The sequence below is a fragment of the Trachurus trachurus genome (genome assembly GCF_905171665.1).
Source record: "Trachurus trachurus genome assembly, chromosome: 4".
Classification (NCBI taxonomy): Eukaryota; Metazoa; Chordata; class Actinopteri; order Carangiformes; family Carangidae; genus Trachurus; species Trachurus trachurus.
Window position 1 is genome coordinate 25,190,254 of NC_139898.1, and position 22,139 is coordinate 25,212,392.

The 22,139-nt window shown below is 41.3% G+C and overlaps 1 protein-coding gene across 1 annotated transcript in view; it reads right to left on the minus strand.

Annotated features, from left to right (window-relative positions):
- Positions 1-22,139, minus strand: part of raver2 (ribonucleoprotein, PTB-binding 2) — a gene marked incomplete at both ends in the record, with an annotated part of 79,632 nt that overhangs the window by 50,884 nt on the left and 6,609 nt on the right. The window contains one exon of the mRNA XM_083970880.1: positions 12,021-12,087. Within this exon, the coding sequence (XP_083827006.1) occupies positions 12,021-12,087 (67 nt within the window). The remainder of the gene's footprint in view (positions 1-12,020; positions 12,088-22,139) is intronic.

Below are 22,139 nucleotides of genomic sequence, written 5' to 3' on the forward strand. Positions count from 1 at the left end.
AAGTATTGCTTTAAACTCACAAATCTAACAGTTTCGTACAGATTAGAGTTTGTCATGATGAAACCTTAATCTCTCACAACCAATATCAATATTCTGTCAATCATCTATATATTTCTTTACTTATTAGCTTGTTACTTGCAGCAAGTAACACAGCAAAATGTAGATCGAATAGCTAAGTGGGTAATGACAGACCAATTATGGTGGTTACAGATGATCTACTTATGCTCTTAAATCATTATCATGTTGTTGGAGGCATGACAGGAAGTGATGACAAAAGCCTTCAGGCAGCTGTAGTCCATGGGTCTGAAGCCAGTCTGCAGCCCCGGACCTGGGAACCAGTGCTCTTCACAGCAGTCTAACAGGAAATCTGTTTATAAAACCTTGGCTGAATCAATAAATACAATACGTCTCCTGCTACTGTAGCTTTTAGACCAATCACCGGTTTGCACATCAGAGTTGTTGCACACAGTGCTGCATCCATCATATCATCTTATCAATTTATATTAATCTACAGGATTTACAGACAGTTTCATGGATGTACAATACAGAGACAATGAGGCAGCCTCTGGAGTTTCAGCAGTAGGCCGACTGTTACACACATGTCTCTGAATCCATCATTTGGACACATTATTGACAGTGCGAAAAGGGCAGGGGACTAATGACGCTAGTGAGGCCCAGGTGACACAAAAGGACAATCACAATCATTATCATCATCTTCTCCCCCCTGGTGTCAAACAGAAGAAGTTTGTGGGCTTTTTTTAATACTTTGAGACGTGTGCATGGGAGAATCTGTCACTTCATTAACTGCACATTGTGCCCTTGAAATCGAACTTCTGCAGAGTTGACTATAATATATATACACACAAAAGAAAAATGGATATGACGTGGCAAGAGGTACAGCTACGCCTGTGTGTGTGCATGTGCATGTGCGCGTGTGTGTGTGATCAAAGATAACAGCCGGATCACATTTGCGTGGCCTGTGCTGATTTGCATTTTGTGATTCACAAGGTGACAGATGGACAGATGATGACAGAGGGGGAGAAAAAGAAAAGGAATGGGGGAGGAAGAGATGGAGAGAGACGGTGGGGAAGAGGAAGGGAGTGAGATGCAGAAAGGAGGAGGAGGAGGAGGAGGAGAGAGAAAAAGAAGAGAGAAGTAACAAGCTGCTGTCCAGGAAAGCAATTGGATGGACTCAGCCTCTGTCACTTTCGACAGGGAGATGGAGAACAAAAAGTGAAAGACAGAAAAAGAGCAGTGTTGAGTCCCATAATGGATCTGTTAGCTAGTGCTGTACAGAACACCACACACACACACATACAAACAAAAGCACACAAAGGGATGTGTCTTGTTCTACTTAAGAGCCAAAACCTCAACTCCATTAAATGCCCTAATTTGAATAATTGCTCTTAATGTGCAGTAAAGCTGAAGCACAGTCATACAAAATCTCTCTTGTGTCCTCAGAACACTGGTCACGTAAAAAATCTTCCTCAGCTTCGTCATGACAAGGCAAACTCACAAAACTGCCCCAAGCGACCAATTTTCATTACAAATACGTGATAGGTCGGTCAGAGTTAATGCTTCTAAGTCAATGATTAATACCTTAAAAAACAATCACCTGTAGTTAATGCTCTGGTTTAAGAACTGACATAACATAACATAACATATGGCATCTGCATGTTGATGATTGTTTCATAGGTGATCGGTCCCCCCCCAAATATCACTGATGCTGACACAAGTCTTGCATAACCACACAGCAACAAGTGGTGTGTTTGAAAGGAAAGTGCTTTGAATCGATTCCTCATCACATCTTAAAAATAATGTTTAGCATCAATAAATTGACACTGTCAAAATTAGCAGCTTGGCGCAAATTAGCTACACCGTCACAGTTTTCTTTAACAAAAATGTTTGTGTAAAAAAAAAAAAAAAACGTATTCTCTATGCAACTTTAATGTTTCCCACATTACAGTGCTGGGAATACAAACAACGTCACACACCTACGCTGCAGCTATTCCGCTTCCATTTGTGCACTGACTTCATTTTGATGGATCACTTTACTGTGTACAGTACATGTGCTTTGACAACCACTGATGTTAAGGGGCACCAACAACACCCAAAATTCCCCAATGAAAAAGATCTCTGAAGAATTCAGCAGCAGAATGGTGAGATATGTTTGTTAAATGTTTATATATATATATTTATATGCAATGAGCTTAATGTCTATGAGACGTTTGCTGAACCCCAGGCACTGAAATGAACTATACTGTAGCTATTTCCTGGCTGCCATCTTCCACATCCTATACCTAAAGTAAATGCACCCTTTTCAACAACATTATAAACAACTAAGCCAAGCTAATCACCTTTCCATTCAATGACATCACCACAAAAGAAAAAAAAAACACAAAACAGCAACCAAAAGACAAAGATATTAATCATTGTAAGAAGTGGCGAAAACATGGTACTGTAAGAGAATAGCTTTTTGATGTAAAGAACAAACAACATCTTAATGAGTTTTTTATGGAGACAAAAACGCAGAAATGAAGGAGGGTTTCACTCCTGTGTATGACGACCGGACAAGTCAATGGGTCCATATTTGTCCTGCGGCTTCTGTATATTTTGTATTTCGTCCACACCGTCACACACAAAGCGACAGGCCTTTTTGCCAGCATATGTTGCCTTCATTACTGGGACAGTGCAGCGACAAACACAAAGGCCTCCATTGAAAAGCAGGGATTCCCAGGATAACCCTCCCTATTGTATTCCCAGATCCCTGGTTCCGCAGCGCTGCCGAATTAGTACACATACCTCTGAACTGGTGGCGTCATGTGGAAGCGGCTGGCCTTGATGCCTGCAGATTCCTAACAGGCTGGCAGACCACTTCATATGCCTGTCTGAGGGTACATATGTAAATGTGTGCGTCTAGCGGGCCTGTCGAGCTAACTGTCTTTCTCACTATCTGGCTGAGGTTTCAATTCAGAGCTGCATCCCATCTTAACAGCACAGAGACCTGACAACAAACCTAAACAAGGCTCGATCCTTTTACATATTCAATATTCAAAAGTCAAGTTTGCCCACCAAGTCAACTGTCTTACTGACAAGCATTTTAAACAGTTCCTTCGGATCGACATTTGCTCTCGGGGAGCATGATTGTGAAGCCACAGTTGTTTCCTGCTGGTCTGGGACCTAAAACGAGTTGTGGATTTAAATAATGCCTGGATGATTTACACCAATGACACGGATCGCTGCCTAAGGCCACTGAATGATTGGCAGTAGAAATGGATCATGTGAGATAGAATCTCAAAATGAGATATAAATAATTAAAACTCATTAGCCTATGAATTTGCATGTGGATTTTTGTTTGGCCTGTTCTGATGAAAATCAAGGGGGGAAAAAAAATCTAATTTATTAAAATCAAATATACACAGCGAACAAGCCAATGACAAATAAACAAACACACGCCATTTTTCTGAGGCCTCTGGCAACAGGTGAATTGAACAATTTGTACCCAAAGTCCAAAAATTTAAATTACACATCAACAGAGATGCAATCCGAACAAATTTCCAGCCAACTCATAATCTGTAAAGATAATTAGATTTTATCCAGTGCTGGCTATCCCAGCAGTTAGTAATGTGAGCAAGGAGACTGATAATGATGGATGCCTAACTTCTTGAATGTGGGCCATGCGCCTGCTAACAAGCTGCTGGTAAAGCGCCTGTGATTTACAAATGGTAAGGAAAGGACATAAGGAAAGAAGAGGGAAAGACAGTAAGGGAAGGAAAGAGTGAGGTGGTGCCAGGAGGTGTAAATCAAAGGGTGACAGGACTATAAAATATCTCCTTGGGAGAATACCTTGGCAATATGTATTGTTTTGGTTAAATAAAGCTGGTAGGACAAAGGAGAAGGTACGGTAGTGCATATTATTTTTATGTGTGTGAGTGTGGCTGTTAAAGAAAAAAAAAATCATCATTAGCAAAGGAGCTGAAGCAACAGCCCGAAGCAAAGCCGCAAATGGAGACGCGGGGACACCAAAACACACAGCTGGACACGCTTAAACACACACATTAACACAGGTATGTGCTCTGCAGGGCACATCGACAGACACAGACACATAAACACTACCATCACTATGACCTAATAAGTCCAACGGTGGAGGCTGGCTCAGTGAACTGATACCATCATGGGGTGCAGATGTATGCCAAAGCAGTCCCAAGCAGTACATTTCAATTAGAGCAGAGGTCGAGTCGGGAGCCGGGAGGAGGCTCCACTAACTAGTTACACTTTGGAGAAACACCTCAGAGAAACATAAGAGGACAACAGTTGTATCATTATGTCTTTTTCTAGACCCAGGATGGAAATTCAATTAGAGAAAACAGGGGAAAAGTGTGTACTATGAGTAAATTGCCATGGGATCCATTATTTTTGACTTATACTTATCCTGAAGTGCGTCTACAAACACCATTGCAAAGGTGAGTCTTTATAGGATGACTGCTACTTGCTATAGGGGAGGTCTGCTGCAAGGGAACTTTTCCTGCCCTCCATTCTTTGGTGTAATTGCAGATGCAGACCAAGGTAATAATTTGGCCTGCAATCCTAGTTTGTTGAAGATATAATGGTGTTTTTAAGATGAAAAGTAGCAACAACCTAGAAATGGTATTGCAGAAATGGAGATCCAAATATGATCAGCTGGATTGATAGTTGGGTCCCTACTTAAAGAATGCAATTGTGTTTTACACCCTGAGGTTGAATATTATTATTATCTTAAAGCAGAAGTAAGTGATATATTTGTGTTAATATAAGTCTTAAATAGTTATATCTTCCGACAGCAATCACTTACATAGAGTGTTTGGACCGAAACACGGGTCTCCCAGTCCCTCTGCTCTGCTCTGAGCCGAGGAGAAAACATTTATCGTATCCTACAGTTTTTATCCAATGAGGAGAGAGAACGGCATGCAGGGCTGTGTGTGCAGCCAAGGGACGCCGTGAATGTGGTGACGTAGGGACGAGGACTGTTATGGTGCGTTCAAGGAAACTCGTAACTCGTGTTTTTCCGACCTGTGAAGTCGTACCAGTTCGATCTGGTACGAGTTCACCGGTCGGAAGTTACGAGTGGCCGTTATAGTGACTTTCACCGGTAAAACAGGTCGGAAAAACACGAGTGGGTTGCCTGAAACGCTACAAAGTCGTAAGTTGTGACTTGAAGCTGTAATTTACGGTTTCAAAAGCCTACATGGAACGCAGCATTAGCCAAAACGACCGGATCGCTTACTTCTGCTTTAAGTTGCTGATAGCTGTAAATACCACCTTTGCTTTTAAATTGGTTTAATTTTTATTAACATGCGGTTACTATTTTAATGTACATGGCATGCAGTGGGGGTCACTTGTACATTACACATACAGGTAAAATCAAACAGGTGTATAAAAGAGTCCAGTCTTTTCAGTCTTCCCAAGTACACAAAACAACATATAATCCAATAACAAACAACGTCTGTCACCCTCCCAAGAGACCAACTTAACATTGAAAACTAATTTGTTCATGCTTGACTGTTTTTGTGGCTGCATTAGCCTACGTGATACAGTCATCTCAGGGAATATGTCTGCATTTCACATCAATTATAAAAAATCTTCCTGCGCACATAAAACCATGAAGCCATTTCCTGTCCCCTCGGGGAATGATGTCATTTTTGATCCATTGCTCCTTGACAACAGAGCCTGACCCATATGGGTTCATAAATACCAGAACTGAAATTAGGAGATAAGGATGAAAACTCACTGTGGACTGTGGAAGGTCTACTGAAATATAATTGTCTATACAACAGTCTCTTCATGCCAAATGACTCGCAACCTATGTGAGGAAACACAACCTCAACTTCTAATTCCCTGGTTTAAACAAATTAAATATTTCTGTGTAGGGTCAAACTGTTAATCTAAATTTTCCATAAATTACAAAAACAGATGTTGTCCATGTTGAGCCAGTTCACAAAGGGAACTTCCATTTTCCCTTGTGTGATTAATATTTCATTGTGCATTTATTACAGAGCCCAGGGACTGATGACAAAAGCAGCATGATATAGAAAAACCAATATAAAACCAATTTTATATTTTAACGTTAATTTGACTGATAACAGCTGTGTTCTGCATCACGGTGCCAAAATGTGCAACAGGGCTTAATATTTGTTTTATTAACAAAGGAACGTGTTAAACAAATTGTACAAGGGCTGTAAATTTTTCAAGTGTGCCCTGTTTGAATATGATGAAAGATAATTAATCATGCAGCCTGATTTTTAGGCAAATTATTTCACATCATAAAAAATTCAACTGTTTTTCAATTCAACCTTGCGGGGGAAATGTGAGCGAACTCTCTGACCTGTTGATCACCTGCCTTGTTAAACACGAACGAACTCCATCAAAGCCAAGCTACGACCTCAAAGATAGATGATCAGATTAGCTAGCTGGGCTCGAGCTGATTCTGGGCTAATTCTCTGCCGAGAGCTCAGCAACTAAACGAACTGAGATTGATTACACTCATTCTGTCTCTACCTTCACCACCTGCTGATGCAGTGAGCCAAAGTCTCACTTTACACCAGATTCTTGTTAATCTTTGATAATATCAAGTAGAAGAAATTGGTTCATATAAAAGAGGCGATGTTCAAATACATTTGGTTGCTCAGGATAGTGAAGCCTGGTTGGCGTTTGCATGTGTGTGAGACAGCAAAAGTAGCAACACTTAACATTTTCAAGTGTTGTTTGGCTACTCTTTATCAACGACTGATACTACACAAAAGAACTTCAGACCAAATATCTTGTTCAGGAGAGCTTACATTTCCAAGCCTCTTGTGATAGAGGTAGCACTGATAAGCAGCTGGAAAAAGCAGACTGACACCAGTTATCTGTGTTTAGTCGTCACTGTGCGTCTCCCATCCCTTATTTGTAGCAGGGGGTGAGGGGGCTGGTGAGGGTCGATCTAAAGTGGCGTAGTACTAAGTGCAAACCCAGACCCATACATGCTGTCATTATGAACAGACAGAGTTTTTTATGATATTATGAGAAGTGAGAGGATAATGTTGCTTTCTCCTTTCTCACCGCGATATGAAAAAGGTCCATACTGTCTCAGCCACTGTGTGGTTAGCTTTAGCACTAACAACAGCACTGCACACGCTGCGATATCATAAGTGGTTCGTATTATAAGTGCAGCTCTGAAACACCTCAGCTGTGAGCAGCTTGCACAAAAACAGTATTTGCTTAACAAACTTGAATGATCAAGGATCCCACTTTCAGGAGGACACCAGGAGGCCTTCACCACAACACATCAAAGTAATATAAAGCAATGAAGGGCAGGGATGCTCTCACATTCACCCCTCACTGTCCTGTTAATTTAACACCTTTAAAATTAACACAAAAGGACAAAGGACATTTTCAGCCATAATTAGCTGACATTTTTTCCCTGTTTCACCAGATTTTAATGGCTGATGTGCTGAAAAGCAAACAATACCAACAGCTTCTAAAAATACACATTTTCCAGAAATGTTTAAAAAGTCTTGGAGTGTTTCTTGGAGGCAAAGGAAATCAGTTTCATACAAATGGAAATTGTCAAAAAACAACAACTGTGCATTGAATTAAGTGCAAATTCTAAGAGACACACATATACTGTGAATAAATATGCTGGCGTTTTTTGGTAAACAATGGAAAATATACACTACTGTGTGGTCTTAACAGCGCAGTTGAGAGTCTGGGATTTAAACCCAACTTAATTCTGCACTTTTTAACTGATATCAAGTCATATATTAAAGAAACTGCTTCACAGATCGGGACACTTTAAAAAAAAACTGACTGTTGCATGGTGTTAGAGACAGAAACAGACAGAAGATCAAGTTATTTCCTAACATGCGAGACTGGAGAGACAGAGAAGGTGAAAGATAGAAAGAGAGAGGGAGAGAGGAAGGCAGTGGTGAGTCAGACTGTAAACACTTGGTTGGGGTGAAGTTATCCAGCTGCCATGAAAACTGATCCAATAGCTGGCAAGTTCAGGCTGACTGTCATGTCACACACACTTACACACTCACAAACATGACTAATACTACTCTCCCAGTAAAACACATAGAACTGCAGCTGCACTTTGGTAATGATGCACCGACCAGCCTGTATACATCAGCTCCAACAGACACCAAGTATAAATCAGCAGCGGAAGCCGAGGTTGATGGGGCCGTGGTGTATTCAGGGTGAGTGAAGAGGCGACAAGCCAGGGGGGGTTACTGGATCAAGACGAGATATGCACACGTGTTAAGCTACAGAGGCCTGAGCGCAATCTTCCACACCTCTAACTGAAGCAGCCGGGGATGTCCCATCACACATACAGTATGTACACACACATGCAGGCGTGCACTTACACAAGCTGTGTCCTCCCTCTTTGCTGGGGTTGCATCCCATCTTAGACAATTATATTTTGTACTAATGGAATATACTGTAAGAGATTAATGAGCAGTATCGCCAAGTGCAACATTGTCTCTACACACAGTGAGCTAACAGCAGTTGTTAAGTAAACAGATCCCAAATACGGTGTAATGGTTCTCCTAAGATTAACCATGCAAAGCCCTGAAACAGTTTCTGCAGCGAGGAGCTTAAGTAAAATAAGATACAGCATACTGATAATTTGTCAGTCTGTCATTGCTATTTGAAAATGCCCTCTACGGTAGAGTTAAGCAAGTTAAGCTGGGTTCAGTTGGGACATATCTGTAACACAGAGGTACAGGCTGGGGTCTGGGTCTGAGCTAACAGTGGATTTATGTTGTGCACAGTAGGGGAACTCTTTAAAAAAAAAATGCCACGCAGAGTTAAGAGAGCATGTTTTCATTCCAATTGATCAACTCAGCAGGTGAGCGCTTTGGTTAAAACAACTGTTTGGCTCCTTGAAGCACATAGTTAGTCTCAGTATTGTACTATGGGGAGCAGAAAGGGATGAGTACTAACATACTGTAGAGCTGCAAGATTAAAGGAGAATAAGTAAAAAAGTGAGTGAGTTAGACGAAAGGATCACTACCAGTATGAAATAATCATGTAACATTACGAGGAGTTGTTTTCGAGGCGAATGCATAGCGAGAACTACATTCCAGACATGGCTGCTGAGGCGGAGAGATTTCAAGTATTTGCTTCATGTGTCCTAATGTTACATACTAATTATACATGATTATTTCATAGCGTGGTGAATGTGCAGGTCACAATTTGTCCACAAGAGCGTTTTAGAGTTGTTGGATTGTGTATTTGATGAGTTTTGGGGGACAGGGGACCAGTACCATTCACCTCCATTGTGTTTGCTGAACAGCTTGTGTCTTTCCCCTCGGATCTCAAAACAACATGCACCGATAATTAAAAGGTAATGAACCTACAGTACCTCCTATGACTATAGGGATTATGGCAATAGGCGAATTTGCACAAAAAGGTGGAACTATCCCTTTAACATAAAACATCAGGGGTGCATATGCTGGCTCTAGCTACACACTGGCCATTCAGAAAAGTGAGTAAAACAATGTCAAACTATTCCTTTAACATGTCACCCCGACTCTCTGATCACTCTTTTCATCACGCAGTCAGGATTTATGTTTGTGCTGCCAGATGAGTTTAGTTTTTGATTTTATCACGGATCATCACACCAGCCCATGAATTTACTGGTAGTCTCAGTCATGACCACGGCAATGACCTGTGATCCAGTCACTGATTGAAAAAACATAATAACTGTGTTTGCATGATGATCAGTTTCAAGCTCAAATGGTGAAAAGTTGCTGCTCTTGCCTCGGAGCAGACAGAACCTCCCACTGCCACACCTCTGCTGGACCGTTTGATCTTAACATAGACCTTAATAACATTCACAACGATATTATCTAGGAAAAAAAAGGAAAAAACCTTAGAGAAAAACCTCCCTACCGACCACACTTTCACTCAGCGCTCTCGAAAGAACTCTTTGAAGATGAGGGTAAATTCCTCTCAAAACACTCTCCATCTTAATTCAAAGAGCTAATGCAGAGGCCCCCTGACTTTACTACATTATGTTGTCAATCTGCCGAAAATAAGTCCTTGAGATGAAATGAGTGGTACTTTACGAAAGAGGAAAAGATACAGAATCAAAACACAGTGGGAGGGTGAAAGTGGAGAGACTAACAGAGATCGTGACGGTGATGCGAAGGAATGACAGCGGGTGAGAGAGATAATGGAGAATAAGGTAAGACGGAGAAGGAGACCGACGCTTTTAGTTTATGAAGGAAAAATGAAATGGGCTCTAATGTTCATGACACTGGAGTCTCAACCCACTCCACCCACCTCGGCACATCGGAGCTCAACACCCAACGCCACCGCAGCGGCCTAATTAGTGGAGTACAGCGGCTGCTGGTCCGATGAGGGCCCCGTGTTTCATCAGGCTCTCATTTGCTCTGAGATGGCATTAACCTTTTGGACAGGCTGGTGCTTTGATTTCTCAGCTGTTTACAGCTCCCGTCTACTTTCTAAAAGCGTTATGTTTCAGGTGCTTGGCAGGCTGCGCCGACTAAATATAGGCACTATGTAAGATTTCCCTGGAAAGGGACACACTCTAGGGGCAGAGGGCTCAGTGTGTGTGTGTGTGTGTGTGTGTGGGGGGGGGGGGGGGTGTTCATGTTTTTCCAGACTTCTGAGGAACAAATGTACTCAGAGGGTGAAGAGGACAGGGAAAACACTAATCACTTTATTGAGCTACTGTAATTTACAAATAGAGTTTGGGGTTTGGATTTAACAACTACAATTAAAAAGTGTTTGAGTTATTGTACCTGCAATAACTAGTTTAGCCTTATAATAGATTAAAAGTTATGCTGCCATGATTTGTCCAAGGACTGTAAAAAATTAAGATTTAAACTCAGCACTAACCTGCCACTAAAATGCGTCAAAAACTTGTTTCTTTTTTTTTAAAACCACTTGAAGTGAACCCACTGTCGACTCTTTTTCTAGTCCTCTCAGTTTTGGGACTGCAGCTGCTAACAAGCTAGCCCATTTTTTAAGTGTACATCACTACACACAACACATCAGGAGGTTAATCCTCTAAACTTAATATACCATGGTTAAAAAGGCAGTTTGATTACCATCAGTGAAAGGCAAGCTACAATATGACATCAAAAACCATTGCATTGCGACTCCACTGCGCACTATACTAACTCTGCTAGCCTTGGTGTACGTATTTAGCCTCCTAGTGCCTCTACACATCCATTAATGTATAAAACCCAAACGCAAAGTCAATGTATTAAGTCCATCTGATTTTTTATCTTCAGGTCTGTACACCATACAATACCTTTGAGCCTTCAGCCTTCAGGAAATGGCCTTCCTGCTCATATTATACTGTATAATTAAATGTTTCAGTTGCAGTTTGCATTTGTTTTTTCTATAAATAGGTAATTCACAGTCTAAAGCCCACATAAATATGGTCAGTCATTACCACAATGGCTGTGCTGAAATCTAGACAGTTATAGCAGTGTCTAAAAATACATATTTTGCAGAAATGTTTAGAAAAAAAACATGTACTAAGTTGAAATACCTACGTCAAAGGCAAATGTATCCACCAGCTTGACCCCCCCACCGTATACAGCATGTTTAACTTTTGAAGTGACTCAGTCATGCTTCTCACCACCCACACTGTAGATACGACTGCTGCACTACTTTCCGAATAACTATAAACATACATTTGTGATGACAGACATAATATGGCTGTAGAGTACATTTAAGATTTAGCTTACAGGTTCCTTATATGTGTCCTTATATGTCCATCATTGTGAGGACCAAGGCCTTATTTCTTCAGTATTCTCTTTAGGAGTCAACACCTGCTTTAAGAGTTTAAATTAGAGTTAGGTTCTGGTTCAGTAATGGTTAGGGGCTCGTCCATTCATTGTCTTGGTGAAGGGCAGAGGCTAGGGATTCATTACATCGATCTAGGTTCTCACAGGTATCGGAGTATGAGGATGTGAGAGTGTGTCTATACAGTATCAGTATGTCTTATTAAGTGCGAGTTTTACCTGTGCCTTTGTTGCGGTCCACAAAGCAGTACTTCAGTTCATATTCTTTAAGAATTTCATGGACTTCCTGTAAAGAGACAGAACGAAAGAGACACACAAGATTTTAGCCAAAAGAGAAGAAAAATGTTCATATGTTCATATGTTCAATGTTCATACACTTTGCCAAATGTAAAACATAGTTCAAGTCCAAACTATAATTCAAGGCCTACAGCCATTACAAATTATCTAGCATTTGTTAAATTGAAGTAATTTCTATCTAATTATCAAGAAAAGCACTTCATAAAAGTGACTCATGCTCAAAAAGGTCAATAATTAGACCACTTCAGAATCTGTCCCCAGCATTTTTCTCTTTCTTCAGAGTACTTATCAAAGTTATTTGTTCATTTGCAGTGAACCGAGTAATCTGTACACCAAACCTCATCAACTTCACCAAAAATGAGTGTGCAATTAAGTTTGGCCAATGAATACAGCTCTGCTTTGATTGTTCGCTACTACTTTTCTGAGACAATTGTTCACTCCAGCTGCTTTCAAGAACACAAAGTATTCAAATATGACAAAGAGATTCTGGAGTCCCACAATACACTGGTGTTCATGGAAGAGAAATCTTCAAAAAAAATAGGAAGGACAAATTGTAATCAAAACAAAAAAGGTACAAATAATCTACATTCCAAAATCCAAATCACTAGGACAACTTCAACTGATTTAAATGTAATAAAATGAACTCACACTGACAAAACCTGAGCAAACTTCTTTTTCCTTCAGAACTAACTCTTTGATGGGAGACTACCCTGATCACAATAATTTGTCTCTAATGGGTAATTATTATGTAAAAAGAAAAAAAAGTGTTTTCAAAGATGAAAGGCGGCTCTTGTCAAGCTTATAATCACAGCAGCCCACCACCACACAGCACTCCAATCCACATGGACACACACACGCAGCTGCATGTCAACGAAATAAACCTGATTTTCTTTTCTAAGAAGTGTGGAGTCCACTCTCCTGAAGAAAATGCTTTTGCCTCTTCAGTAACAGCTTATGATGAAGTGAGACAAAAAAGATAGCAAAGAAAGCGATGCGATAGCACAGCAAGAGAGCCTCACACCCTGCCTGAATGTGTTATGGACTCCACTGCTCACTACACTCACTCTGTTAGCCTCAGCTCCTTCCTGATGGGGGTTCACTGTTATGCAGCCACACAGAGGATCTACTGCACACAAGTCAATGACAGCACAAACTACTCAGAGCCTGACATCGACGTTTTAAAACATTTTTTATGCTCCTGTGATATGAGCAACCTTGTAAATCCAGTCACCATCAAACCTGTCCAACAACACAACAGCTCCAGATCGAACACAGGAACACAGTGTAGGTGGAAGGACCAAGGAGTGAGTTTTAAAATAAACAAAACATGAAACAATCACCACCTACAGCGCCAGGACAACCCGTGAGCCTCAGAGGAGGGTCTGGCGAGCGAGACTATCTTAACTCTGACAGTGGAAAGATCCCGTCAACAGCAGAGACACGGCGTAATCGGTGCATGAAGCACATCGGACGGGACTTTTATTCTCGGATGCACAGTGAAAACTCCGGGATCTAGGTTCACTATGTCGCACTGGGGCATATAAGAACCACATGTATTAAACAGATTAGTTCTGGGGTGTCGTTTAGCTCACTGGGTTGAGCAGGCGCCCCATACAGTATACACGGGCTATAGTCCTCGCCGCAGCGGCCCAGGTTCATTCTCCCTCTTTCTGTCTCCCTATTTCCTGTCTCTCTAACTGTCCTGTCAACTTGTCCTGTCAATTAAAGCCAAAACAAGAGTTAAATATTAAATAAAAACTAAATTTACAAGAGGTCCAGTTCACAAGAGGAAAAAAAAGGATTAAGTTTAATTAAACGTTTAAACAAGACATCACTATTAAGTTAAAATGAAATATCAGTCTTAATATAAGTAAGACAAACATATTCCTATCACATCATCATCATGGCTTGCCATTTCACTGTGATAATGATTTTTATTGCCACATAATGTCACAGAAACCTCAACATTTCCAGTGGTAGTTAGGAAAATTGTCTCACTCCGACAGTCACCTCAGGGTCTCTGAGCAGTCTGCTGCAGTGTCACCCTCTGTTGCACCTGACAGTGTAACATCACCTACTGTAGGCTATAAAATCATCCTCTCTAATATCTCAGAGAACAGCTCGGAAACTGTCACGCACCCATGACCACCGCTCATATTAGTCATGGGCTGCTCGGTTCATTTATTTAGTGTCTAACCTCCTCACCTTAAACCATTTCCTCTTTATTTCTGCTAGTACAGAACTGCTCTGATGGCATGTTTCAGGTTGTCTACGTTTATCTCTAACGACTCTGCTTAACGTGCCATCTTTACGTTCAATTATTCCTTTTTAATCTCTGCCAACGTTTTTGTGAATTAAACCACTCCGCACACAAAGTGGAACTGGCTGCCGGCTGCCTTATTTGGCCATTTCACAGGGGTGTCATTCATGTCTGTGATCACGTACCTCCTCACAACCAGGTGGCATTCATCAGACTCGCTATTTATGGCAAGTTTGTCCATTCAAGAGAGTCTGATGAATCCAATTTAGAGCAAACCTCAGGAAAAAAGAAAGAAGATTATGGTAAGAACATAAAAATGTTCTTTTGGCCCATAGCTGTTTCCACTTCCTCCACCCAGTCTGCCGTTATGTTACTATTCAGTTTTGTTCGATCTTTCAATACACAGTAAAGAAAATGTCAGGTTGGAGCTTGCATGTAGGAAAATAAGCAGTCTTTACAGAAATGGCTAGCATTTGGGAGGAAGTGTCTGCTCTGCTGTCGTGTCGTCAAATAATTTTGCTCAAATTCAGTGCTTCTATCATGTGAGAGCTAATGTTGGCCCTGTTTTGTGCTTCCATTCAAAGATGAAAAAAAGAAATGAGCTCCGCATTACTGTAATGAACCAGCTCGTGCTCATTCAGTGGTCATATCTTACATTAGAGAGACATTTCCAGGAGGTCACGTGGACAGAGATACTGAAAACATTTCCATTATAATACATAACATCAATGATAGAAAGAGGGAAAAAAATGTTTCAGGTGTTACATATTTCTCTCTTTCCTCTAACTACCCATCCAGCCCACTCAGGTACACACTGAGCAGGCTTGTTCCCTATCAGCGAAGGCCGTGTGAGGCAGCCCACACAGAGGGTCAACTCGCTCGCCCTTAAAAATCGGTGCAGAGCGAGATGTAATAGCTGAGAGGGAAACAGAGAGAGACAAAGGGAAAGAGAGAGAGAGAGAGAGAAATGTTGATTTTTGCAGAAATGGAAGAATTGGTTTGATGGGATGAAGAGAAACCTCAACCTAAAACAATGCAAAACGCATCAGTATCTGTCAGTACCTGTCTATTCTGCTTTAAACTAATGCAGATATTAATGTTCAGTAGTTGCAGAAAATCCAACATTGATAAATAAGATGCGATGTCAGAAATTAGTAGGGCTGCCCCCAAATAGTCGACCAAGAACTGGTCGACCAAAAAATCATTAGCCGACCAGAATTTCATTGGTCGATTGGTCGCAGGAAAAAACAAAAAAACATTTGGAGCCGTGTCTTGTCAAAATTAAGCCAACATCAATGACTGAACCGTATAGGAAAGGTTTTGGGGCTTTTATTTTGAAGGGCCAGATACAGGAAGTCGTGACGTGACACTTTTTTTTTTTTTTTTTTACAAGGCACGGCAGTCTCTCTCACCGCTGTCACCATTAGCTGGTGCTGTCTGAGCCCCGGTCCCGTCCCACAGCGCTCACCGGCGGTCAGTCTCAGTGTCACGGAGCGGATCGATGATAGTCCCCGCTGCAGTCAGAGACCCCCACATAGACACATGTCTATGCCCGCACCGCTCCACGCCGCGGACCCCCACCCCCGCACCCCCGTCACACAGCCTGAGCTCAGTAACTTTTTACCCTCCTCATCTACTGTGTTTATTGGTGATAAACGGGCATTCTGCCGGCAATAACGGTGAAACCGACCGGCTTGTTGTTGAATATCGGACCCAACACGGCCGGAGTCACGAGCATTAATTAATTAATTCTCAACCTGACCGCGGGCAAAAAAAAAAAAAAAAAAAAATTATTAATTTTTTTTTTTTTTTTTTTTTTTTTTTATTAAATTTTTTTTTCCCCCTCAAGGTGGGGGGTCGATTAGTCGACTAATCGCCATAAGTGACGACTACTGGTCGACCAACAAAATCTTTGGTCGGGGGCAGCCCTAGAAATTAGAGATGCATACCTTATATAACAGTGATAGAATCACATCGCCCATTTTATTCACAAACATGTGATCTTCACATCTGAGCAGCTGAAGAACAAGACACTGATTGATGTTTTTACTTGAAAACAGCCTGAAACAGTTAATCAATACTCAACGCGGTTACACATCAATGGTCTATCAATTGCTTAATGGATTCATTGGTTATGTGCCGCCATTTAAGGAAATATTTGAGCAATAATGACAATGATCCCATCAGATTTCACTGTGGTTTTCTTTGAGACCACAAACAGCAATAAAAATAAACTTGGCTGTTGTTTTATGTATCGTATGGATAAACTGTGTAATGACTACTGCAATAACCTAGTGCTGGCAAACTTATTGGCATTGCTGGTGAGAACATTTCTAACAATTTTCAAAAACAGACATTACCTCAATCAATATCCCCAACACACTGTGAGATTTCTCCTCTAAATATTAAGTCACTATAATGCCAACACACACACTCATGTCATTATAATACAAGGCTGTGCAGACAGTTAAACAACAAGGTAGGCCTAAATACAATAAGATCAAACAACCTGGATCAAAGCAGGCCTGCACAAACATGGATGCTACTCCTCTTATATCTGCTCATCACTCTGTTTTAGTGCTTTATTTTATTTATTTATTTATTTATTTTATATGCTGCTTTTATTGTATCACATTTCTCCTTTTTTCCACTAGCTTGCATTTCTGTTCCTGGCCACACTACTGCACATGTTTCTAGATGGAAAAAGCGAAGATAATAACTTTGACATTAGAGTAATAGACTAAAAATAAAATCTTATTCCCTGAAAGAGGGAAATTTGGGGAAAGGCTACAAATATTTGCATTGGAAATCATGAGAGGTTGTAAATACTGGACAGTGTGCAGACACTGACACTGACACTGACACTGACTACTGTACATGGTGACATTCAGGCAAGGGTAAATCAGGCCTGTGTGTCATTCTGTGCTGTGCTGTTTTATTGTGGGGCCCTGTGCTGTTCTGTGCTTGAGCTGAATTGAGCTGAAAGTTTGTCTCTCACAGCTCTGGCACATTACAAGACATTTAAAGACTATTTTTAGGAGTCCAAACAGCCCTGCCTCTCATCGCAGCAACACCATTTACCAGTTGAGCACACGACACGATGCTGCTCTTTTTTTTTAAATATATTCCAGTTTGTTTCGCCCTACTGTATTTACTTTTACATTACATGTTTTACTGCTGTTTACAATGTTGTCGTATACTTCCACTATATTCCCATCATGGTCTTCTATGATGTTCCGCTTTGTTTCATCGAGATTCCCACCACACTATTTCAACAGCTCTCTAATTAACAGTGCTGTTAATAGCTTTCAAAACAGCCACTGGGTTCAGTATAGAGATAGTACAGCAGCACACCAGCCTGCAGCTTTAAATTAAAGGAGAGAAAACACACATGCTCTTCTAAAACTAACCCCACTGACTACAAATCATAATACCTTCATTTTACAGTAATCTGGTAAAAGAAAAAAAGCAACAATATTATAAACCAGTGCAGAGACAGACAGAGAACCTGGACCATGTGTGGTCAGAAGCAGCAGCAGGGCAGACTACTACCATTGTGTTTCCTGTTCAAGGCCATTCTACAGTATGTTTCAAGCTTTTCTACAGGATAACTGAGTGTAATGTTATTTCGACCGTATGCGGTTCCCTCTGCTTGTTCGAACACTGGGTGACATTTCCAGCAGGTCCAGTCAGTACCCGATCACCAGTCTTATCCTCAGGGCCGGTTTGAGGGCAGGCACGTGCGGTTGCACACATCTGTGTATTAAGCAGGGTGGGCTTGATCAGGAATGTGACAGTCTGACACCTGACTAGATGGAGCCCATGGCCATAGTTTATATAGGAACATGAGGAAACATGAATACACTTGCACAACCCAAATCATCTGCCTCGCACCTGCTCAGGTAACGAAACAGTGAGCACTCAGCTACAGAGTGGTGCTGCTGCTGGTAAGCTTTTATTCACTAACCAATGGCTGCAATGTACGCCATAACCACCACCCACCATCGCATGCAAGTATGGCTCTGTCCAGAGAAGCTGTTCTAGCCCAACCAAATACACACTGGTAGGATCAAGACATGCACCTGCAAAGAAACACATTGCTGTGTCAAAAGATAGAGCTCCGTTACACACTGTTGCTCACTGCCCTGCCGTGCCACAACTCATTTTATCACTTTTGTATCTGCTATGTCTTGTGGGAGTCAGGCAACAACACTATACTATTTTCAATACAGGACTTTGGGTTGACAGTTAAATAGGCCATCCTTCAAACTGATAGCCTCCAATAGGCTTCTCTGTCTTCAAACAACACACTGAATCCTTAGCAGCACTTACAACACTTGAGACTCTTTGATTAAACCTCTTGAGCTGTTTTACTTTAATTTCAAAGCAATGATCGTATCTCATCCTTGTTACTTTTTATTTGGTCTGGGCTTTGAATTGACCCTTTCGATTTTTGATACTGACAACTTGTGCCATTTGCCAGTTTTTCTAATCCCCCCCTGTTGCACTTTGCAAGTCTCTTTGAAGAGGATCATGTTTTATACAGCGGGAAGTGTGCAAGGTAATGTGAATATGAGATGAAAAAAAGCCAAACTAGTGCTTACTCTGACATCTGTTCATCACACACAAACACACTCACATACACAGACCTCTTGTTCTACAGTCATAAATGAGATGGCTTACAAACACAAATGGAGCCACTGGGGGGAAAAGTGAAAGCATGGTCCATCATTTTTACTGTGTGTGTGTGTGTGTGAGTGAGAGAGTGAAGGCAAGAGAGAGGTGGAGTGCTAGGGTAAAAACTGGGGGACAAACACACTCTGCGTGGCCTCTTTACCGGCAGTAACGGTGTCCTTGACCCACTGATGGAGTGATGTATGCTACACAGAGAGAGAGAGAGAGAGAGAGAGAGAGAGAGAGAGAGAGAGAGAGAGAGAGAGAGAGAGAGAGAGAGAGAGAGAGAGAGAGAGAGCAGGGGGATGAAGCGAGGGTCTGCCAGCGAGCAGGACGCTCCTCCGACACTCAACACTACCATGTGGTTTGAAATTATTAGCATTACAATAACCGCATCATTATCACTCACATTTATAGAGCTGCTCTAATAGCGCTGCATTCATACCAGTGATTCAGTGGCTTCATGGGCAGTGTAACCTGATGTAGTCTATCAGTAGATAGTAGAGCAAATATTTTGTATCTACTCAAAAGGACAAAACCTGGATTTTATATGTGATGATGCTACATTGTTAATGGGTGTAAAGAGTCTTTTTTTCTACTCCCTTTTCAATGCTCTGAGGTACTTTAATGGAAAACAACTAATGTTCATATTAAACGCATGAATAGCATCAAGCAGACAGTGTAAAATTGTGTTGTTCACTCTTGCTTTTAAATAAATATGAAACATCCATAACAGCTAGCAATTAGTCGCACAGAGCCAGAGAGATAGAGTGTGTATGAGTGGGTGGGTGGGTGAGTGTGGGTGAGTGTGGGTGGTTGAGTGAGTGAGAGAGAGACAGGTGGCTCAAACCATGCACAGCACGGATCACTGGCCCATCAAATGCCTGCCAGGAGAGCTTCTTAGAAAACATGCACACTCACATATTGTGAGCAGACAACCATAAACACACAGGAGTGCAGACATCTTTTTATCTTTCATCCTTCATTTCTCACCGTCTCTGAGACATTCGGAGCCTCGAAACCTTGTATACTGGTGGTTCAACATCCTTGCGCTGCACTGGCACGGGTACAACTCCATCTAACAAGTTTGTTTTGATTGGTCTGCTCCTCTGTTCTCTTCCCCTCATTTCCGCTACATTCAGGCCCTCCTCCCTCTTTGCTAATTGCTTCCTAACTTGCTGATGTCATGTAAATATATCCACCTTTCAGGTACAGTAAGTGGGTGAGGATACTGCTTATACCTTTTCCTAAGGATGCACAGACTCGTCATTATAGACACAACCTGGTCCTCGGCTCGATTGAGCAACTTTCAGGTAGCATAGATTGTTGTAGAAGTACTGGTTTAAAGAGACCTGCAATTACTTTGGGCTTAAACCAATGGCCAACACACATACAACATGTCTGATATTTTTCATGCTATGAAATTAATTGCAGCAGATTCATTATTATGGCCATAGGATTCAATATATGCTATTATTTATGACTGTCTAAATAAATACCAACTTCAATAGATGCTGTAGTTGGAAAATTAGCAAAATAGACGTCTCTTTAACACCTTAAACACTCCTTAACAGGACATCATTGAAAACCACTAAGAGACAGATTACAAAGAAATTCTATTCACATTAATGACAATTAAGACTTAATTAGTTCTGAGGAAAAAATACTGGTTTTGAATTTCACATGAGAAGTTGGTGGCCCACTCAATGGTCAAAATATTTTTGTGTAGCCTACTCACTATTTTCAGCCTGTCTTGTCCTAAATAGGGGATTTGGCTGATTTGATATCAGAGAGGAAGTAACCACTGGGCTGAGGGAAGCAGGTGGCTTGCCCTGAGACAGGACTGATTCTGCTGTCAGCCCATGCGACCCCACCTCCCTCCCTCCCTCCCTCCCGTCCTCTCGCCCACCCGTCTCTGCTTGGCTCAGGCCCTGAAGCGACCGGGCTCAGATTGGAGGTTATTTCTCCCACTGAGGTACCAGTCACTGCTCCTCACAAATCAGCAGCGTCCTTCAGACATCAGGTCAAAACATCATTTAAAAAATATTTGTTATATTTGTACCGAGCTGGCCTGCAATAACCGTTGTTTGGGGTTTGCCAGATATGATAATATAAATTAAAATGTGAGTTTGTTTGTTTTTTAAAAAGTGTAAATCCTGGCCTTCAGGTTAATGACACACAAAATTTTTACCTGAGTGGTGAACACTGTTGAAATCTTTGGCTTTGACATTAATGCCAGAAATCTCTTAACTACACTCAAAGGACAGTTTTAGCACAAAGCTACAGCAGAAAAAGCACAGCAACTGTAGAGATATGTGGAGACTGGAAGAGAAGCTCTTAGACATAAAAGCTAAATGGCCTCTTGGAGTCATTTGTACTCATAAACCAAGGCGCCAGTGAAAGCACTGAGCACATCAACGGGCTGGAAGTGGGAAAGTTAATGTCCTCTATACTTGCTCGACACACAATTTTTGTACCATTACTGACTTTAAACAATCAAAAGCAGCTTCACGCCATAAACGAAGCATCTGGTCAGAGTGTTTGAGTTTGATAAATGGTACTACATAAAGATTTGAAACATAAGATAAATATTTGCTCTGTTACTAACTCTGTAAGGTGAAACAAAAAATATACTGTATTGATACTGTATATTGTCGTCTGTAACTGAAATATATACACAACTTAAATTTATGAAAATATTCCATGTTCAAAAGATAACTGATCACCTTGAGTTAAACTGTAATATTAAAAAAGACTGTAAATCTTTTCAAAAATTAATTAAAGCAGAAGTGAGTGATCCGGTCGTTTTGGCTAATGCTGCGTTCCAGGCAGGCTTTTGAAATCATAAATTACAGCTTCAAGTCACAACTTACGACTTTGTAGCGTTCCAGGCAACCCACTCGTGTTTTTCCGACCTGTTTTACCGGTGAAAGTCACTATAACGGCCACTCGTAACTTCCGACCCGTGAAATCGTACCAGTACGTCTTTTTGTACAGTCTATGTACCAGATCAAACTGGTACGACTTCACAGGTCGGAAAAATACGAGTTTCCTTGAACGCACCATAACAGTCCTCGTCCCTACGTCGCCACATTCACGGCGTCCCT